General features: G+C 41.5%; 1 protein-coding gene across 4 annotated transcripts in view; it reads right to left on the reverse strand.

Annotated features, from left to right (window-relative positions):
• The window catches only part of LOC135216099 (secretory carrier-associated membrane protein 1-like), an 81,681-nt gene that overhangs the window by 13,410 nt on the left and 44,867 nt on the right, over nucleotides 1-23,404 (reverse strand). For 2 of the 4 annotated variants that reach the window (XM_064251131.1, XM_064251134.1), the window contains 4 exons: nucleotides 17,493-17,621; nucleotides 16,319-16,475; nucleotides 8,562-8,663; nucleotides 4,833-4,965 (listed from right to left, as the gene is read on the reverse strand). In XM_064251131.1, the coding sequence (XP_064107201.1) occupies nucleotides 4,833-4,965; nucleotides 8,562-8,663; nucleotides 16,319-16,475; nucleotides 17,493-17,621 (521 nt within the window). The remainder of the gene's footprint in view (nucleotides 1-4,832; nucleotides 4,966-8,561; nucleotides 8,664-16,318; nucleotides 16,476-17,492; nucleotides 17,622-23,404) is intronic. The other 2 variants (XM_064251132.1, XM_064251133.1) reach the window with 1 other exon arrangement.

The following is a 23,404-nucleotide window of genomic DNA, read 5'->3' on the forward strand; positions in this document are numbered from 1 at the left end:
TGGAACATAAATGACAACCTGGAATAGTGATAAGTAGCACTTGAAGTTTTTCTTAGGAAGAGGCAGTGGCAAACAACCCAGCTGCTGCAAAATATGATGGCCAAAGCAAAATAAAAGAAAGAAAAGGGAATCTCCCTCTAAAACAGCACATGCAAATCACATTTGCAGGAAAAAAATAACTCTGAAAAGAAATCCACTTATACATATTGGCTGTGTTTAAAAAATCTAAGTTTTTCCAAAAAACCAAGGAAAAAATTCCTATAAGGAAGAGTGTGAACATATAGTAGCAATTTTTCAAAGCTATACAGCATTTATTCTACAGATGTATTATAGTCACAAGTTCATCACATATGTTCACATCTGAGGTCTTGAAATGTCCCGGCACAGTGCAATCTTTTACCCGAGACACTAAATCAGTAGTAGCATGGCACAGGCATGACCAGGAGCCTTAGATATTTATCAATTATCAAAATATTTTTTTGCTCACAGGACTGCCTGTATTCAGGTATTGGATTATCCTAATTTCTAAAAAATAATCCATAATTTATAATAAATATCATATAATATTGCTTTTTTGCCTTGGTTTCCCTGATTTTTCATTTTTTATTTTCTGGGATTCACCTTCCTGGCATTAAGTAAAAAGGTAAGCTAATTTTGTATCACTTCATTTTATGGCTCAATTACAAACCATGCTTTCTAACAGAGTTTAACCTCAATTACAAACATCATTAGAAGTCAAAGGATCTGGAGACTAGAGTTGGAAAATTAGAAGTGGACAAAGCAAAAAATGCATAGCAACACTCCCATAGACCTAGATTACGCTGAGAAGATACTTAGTTAGGAAGTATCTTCTCAGCATAATCTCATTTGGGGTCACTTTTTAATTTAATTGAATATAGAATTAAGGCAAAAGGCCAAGTACTGGGGCCTAAGAGGTCATTCAGTGCCAAAACAGAAACTGACAATAAAAGGTTTTAAAGTTGTAACTGGAGGAAAACGTAACAGTTGCACTATCAATTAGGAAAGGGTGGAAAGTAAGGCAGAAGAACAAGAATATGTAATGAACCTTCTCCAAAGTATGCTCTCTGTAACTGTTTCAAGCTTGAGATAATGTGTTCATCTGCATGCTAATCCACTAGAACTTCATTCCTGACAATCTGATATGTCTGGATATCTTTTTTTAAATGCTATTTGTGTTAGCAGTTTTTCTGATTTGTGATTTGTGTGCTGTTATCCTATCAATCTTAGTGATGATCCGCATCTCTTGTGTAGCAGCTGACACAGCCAAGAGTGTTCTACAAACTTTGCTGGTAATACATATTGCATCTACTTACCAAACCACTGGAAGCGCCTCTTCAACGAGAACATACAAAATGAAGTCTATGGAAGTACTGCTAAGCATTTTTTGCTATGTCCACTTCTAATTTTTCAACTCTAGTCTCCAGATCCTTCAACTTCTGATGATGTTATAATCAATTATCCACATACGAGTCAATTTTTCTAGCAGTGTAGTACATCTTAGCCAGTCTGACTTTTCACTACATATTTTACCAGCTGCTCTACCTTCATATTCATCACTGGCATAGTACCTGTTCAATACCTGATCTGCCAGATACCCTACTAACTGATGTTCCTAAATCTTGCTTCCTTCAATGTAGAACTTGTTGCAGCTACATTTAAGGCAATTAAATGGTGCAAGCATCATTATTCCAATGCTAACAATGCAGCCAAGGCATGACGATTTGCCTTTTCCATGTTCTCTATTAGAGCTAGAAGGCTTATAAAGCATTCTTCAGAAGACCTAAAATGCTTATTAAGCATTTTGAGGAGGAAGTTACACATGGAATGTCCATGTCTTCTAAACGAAATCATTCAGAGGGATCTTGGTTTGCATCTTTAAGACAGGTCAGGAAGATTCAAACTCATCCTGATTGAGTCATGCACAGTAAGTACTGGACTTCAGAGGGTTTGTCATTCTCCTCAAATGTGGGATGAAGACTTAAACTCTAGGGAACAAGGATTGCTGCAAAGTATCTTTCACCATCCCCTACCCTGTTCCATTCATTAGTAAGGCCGGGGACCTAATCAGTCCAGCAAGAGCCATTTGTCATTATCAGATGAAAACCAAATTCCATAAGTGACATCCCCAGAATGTTTCTATTAACAGGTCAACAAAATAAACAGGTCATGAACAAAAGTTTCAAGCTGACTTAAGGAAGACAAGTCTCTCCTTATGGCATACAGTAATGTAAAAAAGTTCATCATCCTCTTCCTCTTCCTAACTCACTTTCATCTACTCATTGTCAGTATACTAGAAAACTAGACTTCTGGGATTATGGCTTCTATGCCTCACATGGATGGTGGATGGTAAGTCAACTCCTACACTAATAAGAGCACACTGTTTTACACATGAAAAGGTCCATCCTTAGTTGTTCATCTTTCGTTAACCTGGGATACCAAACCCTTAGTCCTTGACCTACACCAGTCCCTATGAGTTACCCTGAATCCTTCAGTGTCAATTACCACTCTGGAGTAACAAGCAGCTATGTCTTCCCACCCATATTTCAATAAGGGCATACAGAATATGAGTGCCCTCTTCAAGGCTGCTGACCTCATCGCATCGTTTCTACCACATGAAAAGTGAGCAGGGTGACTGATGGTTTGCTTGTATGGTGCTTTTACGTTGCATGGAACCAGTGGTTATTCAGCAACGGGACCAACGGCTTTACGTGACTTCCGAACCACGTCGAGAGTGAACTTCTATCACCAGAAATACACATCTCTCACTCCTCAATGGAATGGCCGAGAATCGAACCCGTGACCACCGAGGTGGGACGCAAACACCATACCAGCCACACCACTGAGGCGCTCTAGGGTGACTGATGGATATCCAAGGTTCCAGCTGGCAGATGTGCAGTGGCACTACTGATCACTTACAATCTAGTAGGAAAAAATATTGCAGTGCCTTGGGACATTCTACGACCACAAATGCAAACATATATGGGAGTGTTTTATGTACAAACTGTTTCAGAAAACAAAATTTCATAAAAAATTCAACTGAACTTCTCATTTACAAACTGGGACTTAGGCACATGTGACCACAAAAACCTACCTATGATAAAAATCTATACAACAGACTTGAGCAATAATGCTACTTCACAGCCTCACTAGACATATTCCACCACTTTAAAAATTGTTTACTGCAAAGAAAACCAAGTTTCAGACCAATAAGCAAGAGACTTCAACAGTACATAAGGTTACATATGAATTTCTTAAAAAACTGCCGATTTTAAATTCTGCCCATCTGAAATGAAGTACTACTATATTTACAATTGTAACATGTCAATAAAAGGAAACAGTACAGTCTATTTATGTGTTCATGTACTAAACAAAGTCACCTAACATGCAATGGTATGCAAAATTAAAAACACTAAAACATAGACTAAAAAAGAAACACAATGCATGCAAGCCCGGGATAAATGCCAAAAAAAGGACAGATACCAAGAAAGAGAAAGTACCTATTTATTGAATATGTAGGGCTGTGGATTGTTCAATAAATAATTTATCATACCATAAACAGCATAAAGAAATGAAGAATGACTAACCAGTAAAGAAAAGAAAAAGATGAAACCAAGTATAAATAGTAAGTTCCAAGTTCCAAATTTGAAGGTCAAGAGTAAGGCTAAGTAAATAGGAAGCTGAGTGAGATCAGTAACATATCCAGAAAAAAAAGTTGTTCTGAAATTCTATAGTTACATGAAATGTTACATAATAACAGTCAAAGACTGACAAATTAGACAGTACATACTATAAAAAAAACAGTATATGGAGACATGCGCATAAGTCTTCGAAAGAGAAGATTACCAAGTATTGAGAATATTTTTTAACTTGCTACTAAATACAATATCTACTTCAGATGTACGCACCTTTCATTAAGTTACAAACTATACTCTCACAAACTGTTCTGCATTCCATGCTAACAGGCATGGTAATCTTATGTGAGTACTGTGGATATTATAATAGAAAATTTTTTTTCACTTAAGCTCACTTCTAGGCCAACAACCGAACTAATTGTTTCCTAAGTAGCTCCTAAGCAAAGGGTTTTCTTCAACATACAACAACATCCCTGAGCTGTTAATATATTCTATTATTTCCCAATTAAACAATCAATCCTTCAGTCTACCTTGTGAGTGCCGAGAATTTTGCCTATTGAGTCAGGTTCCCATTACAAATTATATATATGTATATATTACAGAAAACATTGTAGTATATAAGAGCTGCAAGAAAGCAGCACTATACAAATGCAATCATGCTCAGCTAAAATAAAGGAATAGGATGATAAACCACAACAACTACCACAGACATATCCTGCTGATATTTGCTTATCTGAAGGCAGCACAAACATACTGCTGTGTACTTCAATTTGCAGTGCAACAATGTATAACATGGAAAAAAATCTGCATTAAAGCATGAGTCTACTGAAATGACAAATGCAGAGGCATTAAAGTAACTTCAACTTGCCCATACACTAGACTTATTAAATCCTTCAAGGTTTTCAACACTCAAATATATTTAAGAGCTAAAACTTTCCTCTGGATTCGCCAAGAAAGACATTCATATTGTAGAGTCCAGACAAACATTTCCTGGGTCCACAGTTAAAAGCAACACCAGGAAAACATGCAAATGAAACTTCTGTGTCATGACAGACTTTGAGAGTGAAAGGAGAGAGAGACCTGCATTGGTCAAGCAGCACAGGATGACTCCATACCTCCAACGCAGATGCAGACTGTATTCCTTAAGAGCTAAGCATTATATGAAATCATCTAAACTACCTTAATGAGGAGGATGGCGTCAATGGCAGCCACAGCAGCAAAACCCAGGGCAATCATGAATATGATGATGCCAACTATGTAGCTGGCTGAGGGCTCATGGTCACCCAAAATGGAGAGTCCTAGGACGAAGCCGCTTGTAACACAGTAGTTCACTTTCAAAAATATAGAATCTAACCAAACACAAGTATATTAAAAAACTACCTCCATGCTTTAACATTTATCAACTTAAAACATAGTAATTAACCTGGTAATAAAACAAATATGACCACCAATTTCACTGAACAATGGTTACTTTAGAATAAGACAACTGCCCTAACTGTATATACTTCAGGCCATTCACTAAAACATTCTGCATCATAAAACTAGATCTATTTTCAAAAACCATGTTTCCATCTCTGTTTGATCAGCTGAGGTATGATCTAAGCTATTTTTTGTGAAGGTATTAGAGACAGATGAGGTTTTAAATGTTTTTTTTTTGGCCTCCTAGGAGCATAAACCTCAAGAGATAAAACATAAGTCACATTAAAAAATTCAACTACGCTTGAACCTAAATAAACCCAATAGTTCAGTCATTTCAAAAACTGAACGTACAGTACAGGCCTAGTAATTGAAGAAGCACATGGACACAGCTCAAACTTTCACTTGCATGAAAATTTCTGTATGTCTAACATTTACAGCAAGAGAAATAAACTGTTTTCTACTTGATTTTACAAGTGGATCAAACTGGCTCAAGCCAGTATAGTATGACTAATAGCAATGTGGTAATTTTCTTTCTTACGAATATCATAAACATTACATGTGTGTAATTTGGGGAAACATAAAACCCATAACAAGAATTGCAACTGCATCAATCTAATGCCGTGATGCAGCAATTTCATACTTGAAGATTACAATTCAAATGTTTACCTACCCCCTTATTACCACAGGCCCCAAAGCATACTATAAACTATGTCAACTTTTATCAGGGGGAAAAATCTGCGTTCTAAATGTATCAATAATCTGACAGGGATGAAATTACACACATATGTTGTAGACCGGGTAGTTGTACACTGGGTAGAGTGAATAAGAATAATTAATACAACAAAATTAACACCACCCATGAAAAAGGAGACATTAGAATTAAAAGGCACTGATTGAATAATCAACATAATTACCAATAATCTTTACTATAGATAAACAATCTAAATGTACTACTTATGCATGATGACTTATTAGAAACCTTTCAAACATAAGATTGAAATTTGTTCAGCAATCCTTGACCAAAGTCAAGAGAAACTAAATGAATGAATGCAAACATTAAAAGGGTGAACCTCAAGAACTACCACCACAACAACAATGGGGATTTTAATCTTCCCTGTAAGGAAGACCAACAGAATAACCATCATTTATAGACTAGGCCGCAACTTTGGTTACTTTGCTATGACAATCTGGCAGGATTTGAGAAAAATACAAAACTATTGATAATTATTTCTCATCCAAAACAACGGCTAACACCAAAATCCTTGAAACATTACAACGGATTCAAAACTAAGAAAAGTCATGAGTGGCGGACACTCCAAAAGACCCACTTTTAAGACTAACTATATTTGCACAGAAGTAACTCCATAGTTTTGTGTCTTTTATTATTCATTTTCTATTTTATTATTATTTTTATTAATGTTATCATCAATCAATACTCATATCTGCCTGTTGCCTGTATGTCCTTTTATTACTTTGTTTTTACAGTACTTTGTCTGTGGTTATGTCTTTCATCTTCTTTATGGAGAATGAATTGCCAATAATAACTGTATAGCAATTAAATGACTATATATAATCATGCAATGCACAATCTTGCGTATTGTGCACCCCCTAAAATTTTCACCCTTAAAAAATTATTTTACCATTATGTATCCTGTGTATCATACGAGTTCCTTTATTTTTCAGAGACCATATTATCATACACTAAACTCTTTTCCTCCATCTCTCTATCTGTTCCATTTTCTAGTTAAATATGTTAAAAAAGTAAAAGAGAATAATAAAACTATCGTTAGTTTTGTTGCGTATAAGCGTGCAGCCATAAACTACCAAACGAGAAACCGCTGTTTTGCTATGAACAACCGAATCGGCTAATAACTGTTGCTATGAACAACCGAATCAGCTAACAACAATAGCAACCAAATCGGCTAACAACAACCGCTTTGCTTGCATTTCAACCATGGTACAGTAGTAAAAAATTCATGTAGTTATGTTACAAATGACAAGCAAAATAGGACTGATACATTTTACATTAGTATACCCTTATTCACTATGGAGAAACGATCAGCAAGGAAATATAGGTATATTGCTAAATTTAACTGCAAGTTGTAGCTGAAGCTCCAAAAACAATATTCAAACTGCTATTGCCTATAACTTATCGTGCACTGGCAACATAAAACTTGACCGTAAATAAATTGGGAGAGAGGTATTTCAATCAAAACTTCTGGGCATGACAGAATATTTTTCATTATTGTTTTCACACCGTAAAGCTCATAGTATAATGAAATAAAGTGAAAATTGCAAGAGAAATTTGTTGATTTTTTTCCTAAAAAATATGTCCCGACGCCATTATTAACAAAAAAAAATATCTCTTTAGTTCAGGAGACATATTTAAGTACTATTTTGACTAAAATCTCTTCGTATAACTAAAAATAACCTTGTCCCATATGAATAAAGTATCTAGAGATTCACTTATACTAACCAGAAGCAAGAAAATTGCTCCAAATTGGGTTAAATACAGCAAAACAAACTTGCCTCGTAACTGCATATTCGTTATGCTTGTAGTTAAATACGATACAAATATGTATGTGAATTTTAGACACTATTTCTATATATCATGTGAGATGCAATCCTCTTAAAATCAGCTTTAAAAATTAGGTATTAAATGTCGCATGATACACAAGTATATATGGTAGCTAAAGCAGTGGAAGTTCACTTCCTACCTAACCACCGCCTCCCCAACACAAACACACACTTTTTCTCTCCTGGTTGGATGAGGAGGGACAAATGGATAAATTCCTTAATATCCAATTACCCTAATAAAAACAACAGACAGTGAACATGTATAATATCAAAACAGCAAGGGCCAAAGATAATTCTAAACAATTCAAGGTGAAACCATTCATAAGACTTCATAAAATACTTGCATTTCTTTCAGGCTTTTTGTATTTTCTTCACTAGCATGAAGCAAAAAATCAAAGTGCATAAAACCAGAGTAATTTCCACACAAATCTATTTTCAGCTGACTTAATTCCCTTGAATAATTACGAACAAAATATATTTGCTTTTGCATATTTTCTTAAAGAGATCACTACACTTCATAAAAATCACTACACTTCAATGTTTTTGACAATATCAAATTTTGACAATTGCTGGTTATTCAACACACTCTTCAGTCTATACTCATGCTAGTACTTGATGGAGATTTTGGTCACCTCGATGTATTATTGGATTCAAATAATTACTCACAGTGGGCTGACTGACAAAATGTGCCAAAAATAACTTTCCATTTTTGTCTCAATAAGCAAGTATTAAATAGCTTACCTCATATCAAACATATGCTTATGTTTAAATTTTGCAACACAAAAAATTTATCTTTTCCTCATCTACAAAAACAAAATTCTGTATTTGCATTCACTCAGTTGTCCCTACATGACAAAGATCAAAATCAAAAGCCCCTTAAAACAAAAATAATACAGCAAACTTGACACTTACCATGTTCCCATGGAAGGGATTCCAATGGCATTGACTATGCTCACTATCAATTGGAAGAAAAATACAAAGAAGAACACCATGAAGTTGAAAGAACTATCACTCCTGAAACACAAAAATAAAAAACCTCATTATAAATCAACACACACAACTGTCTGCTTGCTAAATCAAACCTCAAGTGTCCAGTCAATGACAACAAATAATTATCATACATCTTTGTTTATTAAAAGTTGACATTAGAAAGAGAAGTATTGTAAATAACTAAGAACCAATTAACTCATTTGACACTGAAATGTAACAAAGTCCCAGACTCCTTTTTTCAGAGTAAAATTATAACAATTACAGCTAAGATAGTTAGTAGTACTATACTTGAAAACGGTACACCTAAGAACAGGGTCACATCAATGTACCACTTCACATACAATATGAAAATCCATTTCTTTTAATACTGCAGAAATATACCAAATTTGTAACTAATTTGTATTTTTCATAACTAACAAACCTGAGGTCTTAACAGTTAAAGGCCCACCTCGAACCACCCCTCTAGCAGTCTAAACTGGGTTAGAAATATAACTGATGGGTCACAGGTAGCCGTGGGCATTCTGGGTATACATGCCCCGTGACCTGGTATAGATGCCATTAGTCCCTGGATCTCACAAGTGTAATTTTAATTCTACCGGTTTCCAGCTTGGCGCTAGTAAATCCTAATGTTAAGACCTCAGGTTTGTTAGTTATGAAAAATACAAATTAGTTACAAATTTGGTATTTGTTCATACACGAAACAAACCTTCGGTCTTAACATTAGGATAGACTTACTATTGGAGGGAGGTAAGTCTCTACAACTGACTGGGAGTTTGCCACCTTATCCATTTCCGAATATATAGGGAAATTCTAAGAGAATGGACAATGAACCTAGGACCAAAGATATAAGCGGATCTATTGGTTTCCTCCCACTGGGTGTAGATACCATTCTACTGTTTACTCTTGTCCCTTGCGACTGGATCCACCTTCACCCCTCTTTTCCTTATTATCCAGAGGGGTGTGTTGCTACTGAAAAGTATATCATCAGCTATGATAGCTTCACAGTATGGCTGACCATCTCACCTGCATCTAGTCCGTTCCAGCACATGACGGTACTCCTCCTTCATATTGGCCCGTAGTTAAAGGAGTAGGAAGAAAGTAGTAAAGAAAAAAGACCAGTCATCCCATTCATTCTACTTTCATACCTTCATCTTAGACTAGACGCAAACTGACCCGCCAGGGGCACTGGATGAACTATATCATTTGTTGGGCCGCCACCACTGGACCCAAGGAAAAGGTGTCCAAGGATCTATGGGCAACATCTTTCAAATAAAATGAGGTGAAAGTTGTTTGGCGCTTCCACACGCCAGCTTTCAGAATTTTATCCACAGACATGTTCTTCTCAAATGCCAGGGAAGCACTCACACCCCTGATGTCATGAGCTCTAGCTCCCACCTGGCTATCTGACCCTCTGTCTTCTGCAGTATAAGCATCTCTGATCGTCTCCCTTAGCCAAAATGATATTGTATTCTTGGACACTTCCTTCTTGTTCCGTCCTGTACTTACGAACAACCTCTGGCACCCCGGCCTGAGGTGCCTTGTTCTCTTTAAGTACTCCCTTAGTGCCCTGACGGGGCACAGGAGCATCTCAGCTTTGTCGTTGTCTACAAAGTCTGCCAAGGAAGGTATGGTAAAGGAGTCGAATCTGCCGTCTACTATTGTTGGATTTTGGGTCTTTGCCACGAATTCTGGGACAAATTCACACACCATTGATCTCCAACCTCTCGAGTGCTTTATGAGATATGAGAGGCCATGTAGCTCCCCCACCCTTTTGGTTGAAGCCAGGGCCAATAAGAAGACTGTCTTCAGGGTCAGGCTCCTATCCGTGGACTGCCTTAGTGGTTCGTAGGGGGGTTTTGTCAGACTACTCAGTACCTTGGTCAGATCCCAATCTGGGGCTTTTAGCTCCTTTGGTGGGCATGACTGTTCAAAGCTCCTCATCAGCATGGCCAACTCCCATGAAGACTATATGTCCACTCCTTTCATTCGTAAGACTGAGGCTAGAGCAGCCCTGTACCCCTTCACTGCAGGACTACAGACATATGTTTTTCTGTTCTGAGATATATCAGAAAGTCTGCTAACTGCTGAATAGTGGTACCGAGTGGAGACACGTTCCCTCTACGACACCAATCACAGTATGCTGACCACTTTCCTTGGTATACTGTCGCAGATGATTTTCTGATATTACCTGCCATCTGAGTTGCTGCTTCTGCGAAAACCCTCGCTCTCGGAGGAGATACTTGACAGTCTCCACCCGTGAAGCGATAGGGACTTCACCGACTGGTGGTACCTCTCCACGTGAGGCTGACACAGAAGGTTGCTCCATGGAGGTAACTCTCTTGGCACATCTACTAGGAGTTCCAGTAGGTCTGGAAACCACACTGCTTTCGGCCATAACGGGGCTACCAGGGTCATCTTGAGGTTCTGAGACCGCATTAACCTGTTCAGAACCTGACGGATTAGACAAAATGGAGGAAATGCGTACACGTCCAGATTGTCCCAGGGGTGTTGTAGCGCATCTTCTGCTACTGCCTCTGCGTCCGGGACTACTGAACAATACACTTCCAACTTTTTGTTGTACCTGGTTGCGAATAGGTCTATGATCGGTCCTTCCCACAACATGAGCATCCTGTCCACTACCTGTTGGTGTAGGACCACTCCGTTCCCAGAATCTGATCCCTGCGGCTCAACTTGTCGGCCACTATGTTTCTTTTTCCCGGAATATACCTGGCCTTGATGTCTACCAGGTTCTCTATAGCCCACTGGTGAAGTTGAACTGTCATCACATGTAACTGCCGAGAAACTAGGCCTCCTTGCTTGTTTATATAAGCTACTACTGTGGTGTTGTCTGACATCAATACCACTGAGTGTCCCTTTACTCTCTCCCTGAATTCTTGTAGAGCCAGGAAAGCTGCTTTCAACTCCAGCACGTTTATATGGAGTTCTCTGTCCTTGCAACTCCATTTTGCTGACACCATCAACTCCTCCATATGGGCTCCCCAGCCTTCTAGTGACGCATCCGAGAACAGCAAGAGGTCTGGGGAGGATTGTTGAAGGGGGACACCCACTGTCAGATTGTCGTCGTCCACCCACCACAGCAAGTCTTTCCTCACTTCTGCCGACAAGGGAATTTGCTCGTACGGGTGATCTACTGTTGGTGACCAAAACTCCTTCATCCTCCATTGTAGGGACCGAAGGTGTAGCCTTCCTTGTGGTACTAGCTTCTCCAGGGAGGTTAGGATTCCCAGCACCACCTGCCACTGTCTTGCTGGCTGTGTCTGCTTCCAGAGAAAGGCATTCACCACTTGTTTGCATTTCTCTACTCTTTGGTCTGTCGGGAATACTTTGGCTTGTGTTCTGTCTATCACCCATTCCCAGATATTCCAAACGTTTTGACTTGGATCCAGCTGCGACTTCTGCTGATTCACCACAATACCTAGGCTGTGACAAGCTGCAGGAGGGCCGCCCTGTCCCTGAGTAATTTCTCCCTGGACTTTGCTATCACCAGCCAATCGTCCAGATATCTTATTAGCCTGATCCCCTGAGCATGCGCCCACGCCGACACGAGGGTGAACACTCTTGTAAAAACTTGAGGAGACGTTGTCAATCCGAAGCACAGGACCTTGAATTCGAAAGCTTTCCCTGCAAGACTGAAGCGGAGAAATTTCCTTGAAGACTGATGGACTGGTATCTGAAAGTATGCGTCCTTTAAATCGACTGTCAGCATAAAGTCTCCGATTCTGACTGCTTGTAGAACCGTTTTCGGAGTTTCCATCTTGAAACTGGTTTTCCTTATAAACAGATTCAGCATTGACAGGTCTATTACTGTCCTCCACTCCCCGTTGGCTTTGGGTACCAGGAAAATCCTGCTGTAGAAGCCTTTTGTCGGACTGCATACTTGTTGCACAGCTCCTTTTTCCATCATCTTCTTCACTTCGTCCTGCAGAATAGTGGCCTTCTGAGATTTGTGGGCATAAGTGACGTGGGGTAATGGTTGATCTGTCAGGGGCGGGGTTACCTCGAACGGAATCAAATACTCGATCCTGAGAACATCCACCACCCACTGCTCTGCCCCTAGTTCCTGCCACACCTTCCAGTGATTTGCAGGCAAACAACCCCCCACTGGTGTGGCCGAGTGATGGGAGACGCCCATCCTATCTTCTTGAGCCTCTCCCTCTTCCCCTATTGCCCCTTCCTCTGTTGTTTATATGTGAAAGGGCCGATGAGTTATCCTCTTTGGGGAAGAGGGTCTTGTGACTCTATTAGGGATGCTATGTCTCACTGTCTTCTTTCGAGACATCTGCTGTTGTCTTCCCTCCAAAGGAGTAGTTTGGCTGTTAGACGTTTTCCTAACTGCCTGTTGCACCAACCTATCGTTAGTGTCCATCCTTCTTCTATCTATCGCCTCTTCCAGTATGACCTCTGGCAACAGTAGTTGCGATTCCAAGATATCCCCATTCCTCATTGCTAACAGGGAATCCAAATCGACATTGCGGCTTAGTCTAGCCAATGCTGCATCTCTCCTCATTAGCAGGATATTTGCCCAAACATTGGCACTTACGTTTGTCAGGTACGCAATCGCCTTGGACCCTGACTGTAGTAATCTAATGAACAATGGTTCATCCACTACTTTCCTTGTTGCTTCCGAGGATGCAATATTCGCCACTGCTGTTGACCAAAGGTCTAACCAGGACGCAGCCTGAAAGACAGAAGAAGCTGTTGCTTCTAACGTAGCAGCCTCTTGGTACGTCATCGAAGGGCACTCCATTTTAACCTGATCCAAGGTTAATCCAGGCCTTAACCTTACAACATTAGGGTTCATTTGTCTAGACAGCAAAGGGACCTTCGGTGTCGTATAATATTTCCTTTGTTTTATCATTGGAGGGGGAATAAATTTAAATTATCTATTAGATCTTAAGGAATTATCCCTCCCTGCAATCTTTGCGTTTACGTGTTGCAAGACCGATTCCGCATGACTCGAACAAGGCAATTCATACGACACCTTGTATCCCTCTTTAGTCCAAACGCCATGTCAATTCCAGGAGGAAGCATACTGGCCGGTGTTTCTGTCTTCTCCGAAAGGCTATTGAATTGACGAATCAAATCAATAACCTCTGCATACGAGGCCAGAAACTCTTGGTTTTCTCCTTCCTCAGGCTCTAGTGTACCACTCTCCATCACTAGGGATGTTGTCTCGCCTCTATCTTCTGACAGACGGCCCGGAATTCCACGGCCGCCTGCCCCTACGGCCGCGGTCTCTTTGATCTTTGCTGGCCGCTGTTGGCTCGATCCCAGATAGTCAGCAGGGGAACGAGAACGTCTCACTCTTTCTCTGCTCACGGATCTAGAGCGAGAATCTCGTCTAGATCTCCACGATGAAGGATCCCTTAAGACAGAGGTAAGTTTGTCTCTATTAGCATTGGCATCGTTTTTCGAGCGTCGGCGAGCCCGGCCTCGGCCTTCTATCCAGACGGACACTGCCTTCCCACGAACGTATCCGCCGAGGTTGCCACCCCTCCCTCTCCCCCCCCCTTATTTTTCGTACTTTTAACAGGAGCCTTATCGTCCTTCGTACGTATTTTGAACGGCCTTACGGGCGAAACTGGGATCTGCATTCCATCCTCTGCTGCACCTTTCGCCGCCAACGTCGATTTTACCAGAGGTATCGCAGTTTTTGCGATCCGAACTGGCAACTCCGCCTCGGCCGCTAGCTCGCCGGCCGTCACCTCTCTCGCTTGTTCGGACTCTTGCGAACGGCTTCGTCTGCCAACCTTGTGCTTAATAGCCACTGATTTTTCCGACCTTCTTGCTGACTTGGAAATGACAGTCTTGGTCCGAAGAAGAGGAAGAATTGATTCTTCTCCTCTTGGCCCGAGGATCCGCCAGGAACTCCCGAATCCTCCTCCAACGCTGACTGGCGCTCGCCGTGACGTTATCGGACTTAGCGATGACGCCGAACTAGAGGAAGAAGACGAAGAAGGCGAATCACACTTTTTCTTTTTGTCTCTCTTATTCATTCTCTCCTCTATATCCTGTAATTTCTGCATTACAGTTTGCATTGACGGGTCAGAAGGCGTATTAGCGTCTGGGTGCAGCGAAAAGGCCGAGAAATCGGTCTGTGACGTCATCACGCCTGCCATCTCAGAGTGTGACGTATGTTGTGACGTCATCCCTCTCGTAGGGAGAGACTGAGAGGTTTCTGCTGGCAACCGCACGTTTGCTGCCAAACTACCTCCCACGTTCTGCATCGCTGTAAATACTGAGTGGGATGGTGAAGCCGCGGCATTAATTCCATAAATTGCAAGCCCAGGGGATGAGGAACATTCAGCGCTGCCGGACCCTGCTGGAACCGTGACGTCAATATAATGCGCAAGCAGACCATCCAAGGTTGGTACGCCTGGTAGGCCTAGCGCTGACCACGTACCATCTAACCTATGCGCTTGAGTAGCAGGAGCCTGGAACAAAGATGGCGGATCTCCCCCTCTACTTGCTGGGAACAAAGGAGAGTGCAAATTATTCATAAAATTACCCAAGGCCCCTCCTGACGTTTCCGATACAGAACCGCTAGGAGAAACCGAAGGGGTATGAGACAATTCAAAAGCAGGTGGAGAAACATATGGAGCAGCCTGGTTTATTACCGATACAAAAGAAGCCGGTAAGGTTTGGTCATCCAAAGATGGCGTCACCCCCTTCCTTTTGTATTGGCTTTTCCCATAGAACTTCTTCCACTGTTCCACCGACCAACCGCGACAAACAGAACACGGATTAGTAACCGTACATACGTTTTCCCTGCACCTACTACATGTTGGATGAGGATCCGTCGACACCGAAGTTAGGAACCTAGAACATGGAAAGCCACTGACTCCTGGGCATTTCCTTTGTCTCCTCTTCGAAGCGGTAGACGATCCCGATGTTGAGGCAAAATTCTCCATCATACCACGTATACACTCTTACCACACACTGATCACACTTGGAGAAAGAAAAGGAATGAAAAATAAAAAATGAAATGGATAAAGAATGGGCAAACTGAAAAACCGGCTTTAAATGAGATAGACAGTAACACGTCTTATCTTAAAGGCGGTAGGAAAATAACTGATGGGTCACAGGTAGCCATGGGCATTCTGGGTATACATGCCCCGTGACCTGGTATAGATGCCATTAGTCCCTGGATCTCACAAGTGTAATTTTAATTCTACCGGTTTCCAGCTTGGCGCTAGTAAATCCTAATGTTAAGACCGAAGGTTTGTTTCGTGTATGAACAAACAACAAATACCACATTATGAAATAAAAAAGGTAAAAATGAAGGACAGAAAACAGAGCACAACAAAGAGCGCACAGTATACCGTCCACTGAGTTCCATATGAAACTGCAGTGAGGACTGATACCATTTGATGGGTGAGATGGGGTAAGGTCTCCCTCATTTGGAAAGTCTTGTCCATGATCTACTAGCCCTTCTCTAATTTAACCTTTTACACTTCACTAGTTTGACTACTACTTAGAATAGGGAATATTATCGGACTTTGCGATTTGTATGAACACAAGCCAAGAAAAATAAACAATGGCTCTGATGATACTTAAATATAAACTCACATCTCAATATTTAAAATACTCTTGCTAACAAAATTATTTCAAAACAGGTTACAAATTATCCATTCAAATATAAAAAAAAGTTAACTTACCTGAATGCTTTATAGATAGGTCTAAACCAACATATATAGGAAAATGGCGTGAAGATCAGGAAATAGAGAATGGCAAGGCCAAATGTGACACCAGATTTGAAGGCTATGAAGAGACCCAAACCTCCTAATATATTTAATAACAGCATCAGAGCATGGACTGTAAAAAAAAAAAAAAAAATATTGTACATAATATAGTATATTATATATATAATTTTACATTATATATAATGCTATATTTCTTTTTATGGTTTAATCAAGATTATTAGTTGGTTTAAGGTAGAGTGAGCCAGTCTAAGGAACTTGCAATGGCCTGGAGGTCTTCAAACATGGGAAATTTTTATCAAGTTATTAAAAATTAATCTAAGTTGTTCCATCTGGATATAAAATAAGTTGGTCAATGATAATACTGCAATATTCATTCTATATTTTTGCTTAAAGGACCTTTGATATTCATTCATTCATGGCACACCAAAAATGCCCACTTAAGCCCCTTCCACACGAAGAGCAAAGATAAGACGGGCACTCTGATTTGCCCGTAATTCTACCGCTTTTGAACAGATCAAACAGTCCAAGGGGGCAGCAGTGACAGGCAGGCGAACCTATGACTTGGAGCACACTCATGATCGCCATCCACTCACAAAATTGGTAAGTATCTGCCCGTCATGCATTTGTTCCTCGTGTGGAAAGGGCTTTACTCAAAACGACACTTGCTATTGATTCATTCATGGTACACCAAAATCACAATTCCAATTTTTCAAATATATCACATACAATTACAGGTAGTCCCAGTTATTGATGGGGGGTTCTATTCCCAACAGAGTGACAATGACCGAAAATCAGCAATAAGAGCGTCGATCCCCGATCGTCAGCTATCGGTGCCAATCCTCAGCTACCTGTGCCAATAACTGAGGATCGGCACAGATAAGCAGGGAACAGAGCATATCAGCGCCAAAAATTCAGTATCGTCGTGCCATAAACCCCGATTGCAGATAACTGGGGACTGCCTGTATATGCTTCATTACTGTATGACACTAAATTGACCTACACACCAATTTTTTTTCATCTCCCCATTAATATCAGATGAGCAGAATCATTCTACCTTGAGAAAACAAACCTGATACAGTATATTACAATGTTCCTACACCTACAAAATGGCAATACAGTATGTACTTACACATCCATAGGTAATAAAGCATGCGGACAATTTTCTGGAACTCCAATGGGATGTCCACATTAATATCTTGATAAAAGCAAGGACCAATAGGAAACCCAGAGGGCAATGGAGGCCAGTTGTCTTGTCGAGCTGCAGGTAAAAATAGAGAATTTTAAGGAATACTGTAACAAGAGAAACTTAAATTTTTTTAGTCAAATGCTTTATTTTTCCATCAGATGGCCTATAATTCCAATAATGGTTTGAGACAAAAAAGAATAAAAGAATAATTATATATAGATGGAGGGAAGTTAGCAAGAAGACTTCTCTCTTTTCAGTATTTTTCTTTTGAATACACAAAAACATCTTAAGCAAAATATTTAGCAAGAGGCTTGGAAACTGCATTTAGTAATATAACTCCTTAGGTAGTTTGACCAGACCCACAGGTCTTACATAATTTCATAGGGCTGCTAAAAAGGAATTGTTTTTGAATGGGCGGTTACAATTTGTACATAATTTAAATAGAGGGACAGCTACATAAGAAAGAAAAAATGAAGATTTAGAAGAAAAAAATTATGCTTGATGATCGAGCCATAAATGATACCATAATCAGTACTAGATTTATCCAAAATTCTACTTGGACTGACAGCAAACATCGCTATGAACCAAGAACCAATAAAACGACAAATTTTCTAAGACCATTTGTATTTTTCTATCTCAGAAAGTTCGTAAATATTTTACAACAAATACACTCAGAATTTGTTACTGATTTTAGTTCTTATCTGTTTTGATATTGTATGAGCTGTAATTATAAGTTTATAAAATAAAATAAATTCATTTATTAGAAAAACATGTCTAACTTGGCAAAATTTACAATTGTCTTGTAAAAGAGGCCCCACAAGGGATTGTAAATAGTAGTCATTTTCAACTTCTCGTAGAAAGTAGGGAAAAATGACATTGTTATGATACAATAAAGTTTCATACATACTTACCTGGCAGATATATACATAGCTATAGACTCCGTCGTTCCCGACAGAATTTCAAATTTCGCGGCACTCGCTACAGGTAGGTCAGGTGATCTACCGCCCTGCTCTGGGTGGCAGGACTAGGAACTATTCCCGTTTTCTAATCAGATTCTCTCTTCCACCTGTCTCCTGCGGGGAGGCTGGGTGGGTATTCAATTGTATATATCTGCCAGGTAAGTATGTATGAAACTTTATTGTATCATAACAATGTCATTTTCATACATTCAACTTACCTGTCAGATATATACATAGCTGATTGACACCCTTTGGTGGAGGGCAAGAGACAGCTAACTAACTGACTAGACAGGTAAACAACATATGTTGTAGGTATAAATAAACCTTAGTTCCTACCTTCTTAGATGGAAGACTTCGTGGCTACTGCCCAGGAGTCTGCTTCATCTCAAGAGCCTTAGCGAGATAGTGATCTGTGGCCAAGAGTTCTTTGTGATCTGTCGATGGGGTCTCTTTCCACTTACTCGACAGAACCTAACTGGCGTTTGTCAATGGGAGCACATCCGCTTATATGACAACACGCATTTATTTAAGGAGCACCCAACCAATCCCGATCACCCGATCCTAACCCGTGTTAGTTCTAAGATTGCCTAGAGTTATCCCCAAACTCTCAGCAAACAACCACAAATTCGAAACTCATACATACAAAAACACAAATTTTTGTACCCCTCTAATAGTCAGATGTCACTCGATTTTCAAGTGAAGCGAAGTGAAGGCCGCTTGTGCGACAACTGACACTCCCATACACCGAAAACCCGAGAACACATCCGACAAGAGGGTTACGTACACAGTTTAAGGATTGGTGCTTTCTCCTTTACCCAGAACCGTCTGTGCTGACACAAACGGACCTAACGAAAAACATTTATCATACGTAACTCGTACGTCTTTTAAATAATGTGATGCAAACACGGAGTTGCATCTCCAATAAGTTGCGTCCAAAATGTTCTTGAGTGACATATTTCTTTGGAACGCCACAGAGGTTGCGATTGCCCTAACTTCGTGGGCTCTCACTCTTAAAAGATTAAAAGAATCATCTGGACAATTCTTATGAGCTTCTGTAATAACACTTCTAACAAAGAAGGCTAAGGCGTTCTTGGACATTGCTCTCTTGGGGTCTTTCACTGAGCACCAAAGACCTTTTTGCGAACCCCCCAACTGCTTCTTCTTGTCCAAATAAAATTTTAGAGCTCTAACTGGGCAAAGGGATCTTTCTGCCTCTCTGCCCACCAAACTAGAAAGTCCTTTCACTTCGAAGCTCCTGGGCCAGGGATTCGAAGGGTTTTCATTTTTGGCAAGAAAAAGGGACTGAAATGAACAAATTGCAGAGTCTCCTTTGAAGCCAACTCTTGATTCAAGGGCGTGCAACTCACTGACTCTCTTTGCCGTTGCCAGAGACATCAGAAACAAACACTTTCTAGTGATGTTACGAAAGGAAGCAGTGTGAAGTGGTTCGAATTCCTCTGATGATAAAAATTTTAGAACCACATCTAAGTTCCAGCTTGGAACCTTAGGTTCAAGTGATTTTGATGTTTCGAAGGAACGAATGAGGTCATGCAAATCCTTATCATTCGTTAGATCTAATCCCCTGTTTCTAAAGACTGCTGAAAGCATACTCCTGTACCCCTTAATGGTCGGTACCGAGAGCCGAGAGATGCGACTTTTGTCTAAGAAACAGAAGGAAATCCGCAATTTCGGTCACAGAGGTACTGGAAGAGGACAGCTTCTTCGACCTGCACCAGTTTCTGAAAACTTCCCACTTCGATTGGTACACTCGCCTAGTAGATGATCTGCGGGCTCTAGCAATTGCGTTTGCTGCCTGGCGAGAAAACCCTCTCGCTCTGACAAGTCTTTCGATAGTCGAAAGGCAGTCAGAGCAAGAGCGGGTAGATTTTGATGGTACCTCTCGAAGTGGGGTTGTTTGAGCAGATCTATTCTGTTTGGAAGAGATCTGGGGAAGTCCACCGTCCATTCCATCACCTCTGTGAACCAAATTTGAGCTGGCCAATACGGAGCAATCAGAGTCATCTTGGTTCCTTCGGATGCCACGAATTTTCTGACTACTTCCCCCAGTATCTTGAACGGGGGAAAAGCGTAAACGTCTATCCCTGACCAATCCAGGAGAAAGGCGTCTGTTGCATACGCCCGGGGATCTTCCACCAGGGCACAAAATGTTTCTATCCTCTTGGAGAGGAATGTGGCGAAAAGATCTATTTGAGGCTTCCCCCAAAGGAGCCAAAGGCTCTGACAGACTTCTGAGTGGAGTGTCCATTCTGTGGGAAGGACCTGGAACCTCCTGCTCAATCTGTCCGCTCTCACATTCCTCTCCCCTTGGACAAACCTTGTTAGAAGAACTACCTTCCTTTGGTTCGCCCAAATCAGTAGATCTCTTGCCAGCTCGTACAGAGCAAAAGAGTGTGTCCCTCCTTGTTTCTTGATATAAGCCAGGGCTGTCGTATTGTCTGAATTTATCTGTACGACTTTGCCTCTGACTATGTGTTCGAAGCTCTTTAGCGCCAGGTGAATTGCTAAGAGCTCTTTGCAATTTATGTGCCATGACACCTGTTCCGCCGACCAGGTGCCTGACACTTCTTTGGATCCCAATGTTGCCCCCCAGCCCGACTCCGAGGCGTCTGAAAACAATGTCAGGCTTGGGTTCCGTACTTGCAGGGACACTCCTTTGTTTTCCTTTAACGGAATCAACCACCACTTCAAATGATGTTTTATTTCTTCCGAGATTGGAAACGTGTCCGAGAGCTGACCTGTCTTCCAACTCCAACTTCTTCTTAGGAAGAACTGAAGCGGTCGAAGATGTAATCTTCCTAGGAGAAAGAACTGTTCGAGCGAGGAAAGGGTTCCCAGAAGGCTCAGCCATTCCCTCGCTGAAGTGCGCTCTTTCCCTAGAAAGTTCGATACTGTGGCACAGCCTTTCTTTATTCTCTCTTGAGATGGAAAAACTCGAAAACCCCGAGAATCCATCTGAATCCCCAGATAAACCACGTTCTGGCTGGGGATCATCTGAGACTTCTCGAGGTTCACGATCAATCCCAATGATTTTGTCAATTCCAGTGTTGTTGACAGGTCCTCCAAACACTGCTTTTGAGACCTGGCTCTGATGAGCCAGTCGTCCAGGTACAGGGAGACGTTTATCCCTTCCAAATGTAAGTGTCTTGCTACATTTTTCATCACGTCTGTGAAGACTTGAGGAGCCGTGGACAGGCCGAAACACAGGGCCCTGAACTGATAGACTCTTCCTTCGAACATAAATCGAAGGTACTTCCTCGACGAATGGTGGATCGGGATGTGGAAGTATGCGTCCTGAAGGTCTAGGGACGCCATCCAATCCCCTTGCCGCAGTGCTGCAAGGACTGAAGCAGACGTTTCCATGCTGAACTTCTGTTGTTCGACGAATTTGTTCAGCGCACTTACGTCCAGTACCGGTCTCCATCCCCCCGAGGCTTTTGCTACAAGAAACAAGCGATTGTAAATCCCCGGGGAGCTGCAATCCAGTACTAGCTCTATTGCTCTTTTGTCCCACATCTGTTCCACCATTTGACGAAGAGTATCCATCAGAACAGGGTCCCTGTATCTGGCGGACAATTCCCTCGGTGATGTTGTCAAGGGAGGAATGTCCTTGAATGGAATGCGATACCCCTTCTTGATAATCGACATCGTCCAAGGATTCGCTCCTATGTCTTCCCAGGCTTTCGCAAACGAATGTAACCTGGCTCCTACGGGTGTCTGGAGGACAGAATTCTCACTTCCCTTTCTTAAAGGGACGGAAGGAAGACCTGCCCCTCTTTTCGGTTGACTTCCTTCTGGCGATCGATCTAGTTGGAAGACCTCCTCGAAAGGGCTGCTGCTGAGCTGGTCGAGTCACTTTCTTTTCCTCACTAGCCACAGGCCTATTCTTCCTTGAGGATTGTCTAAGGAGATCCTGGGTGGCCTTTTCAGTGAGAGAATGCGCGATATCCTTCACCAATTGCGAGGGAAAAAGGTGTTCAGAGAGAGGCGCAAACAATAAGGCGGCTCTCTGCGAAGGAGAGACGGCCTTCGTGAGGAAAGCACTGTGAACCGCCCTCTTCTTTAACACTCCTGCACCGAAGAGGGAGCATACCTCAGCCGATCCATCCTGCACCGCCTTGTCAATGCAGGCGAGGATGCTATTTAGGGTTTCTGGGTCGAGTTGTTCCTTTTCCTGCGATTTCTTGGCCAGAACCCCAAGGGACCAATCTAAAAAGTTAAACACTTCTAAAGTGTGAAACAGCCCCTTGAGGAGGTGGTCCGTTTCCGAAAGCCCCCATGTTACCTTCGCTGCATTCAAAGCGTGCCTTCTCGACGAATCCACCAAACTCGAGAAGTCTGATTCAGCTGAAACGGACAGAGACAATCCCATATTCTCTCCCGTTTCGTACCAAATGCCTCTCCTCCCTGTAAGTTTAGCGGGAGGCATACAAAAGACCGTCCTTCCTAATTCCTTCTTCTTCTTGAACCAGGAGTCAAGAGATTGAAGAGCCCTCCTCATAGAAATAGCAGGCTTCATTTTAAGGAAGGAGGAAGACTTGTGTGTTTTCGTGCTCGAAAACAGAGAGCGTGGAGAAGGGGGAGCAGCTGGTGTCAAAGAGTCTCCATATTCCTCCAATAGAAGGGACGAAAGAACTTTATAATTAGAAGACCCTTCCTTCATTTCGTCCTCCGAGGCATCTTCTGGGTTCATAGGCTCGGAAGGAGAAGGCTCCCTTCTTTCTTCTGACTCCTCTCTTACTCTCTTACGAGTGTCAGGTTCTTCATACGAGGAATGCGCCTGGTGTACAGCAGGAGTATCTCGCCTGGGAGGAGTAACGTGTTTGGAATACTCCTGGCGTTGGCGCGGCAGGCGCAGAGCGCCTCGAATACTCCTGG

The sequence above is a fragment of the Macrobrachium nipponense genome, chromosome 6 (genome assembly GCF_015104395.2).
Source record: "Macrobrachium nipponense isolate FS-2020 chromosome 6, ASM1510439v2, whole genome shotgun sequence".
Lineage (NCBI taxonomy): Eukaryota > Metazoa > Arthropoda > Malacostraca > Decapoda > Palaemonidae > Macrobrachium > Macrobrachium nipponense.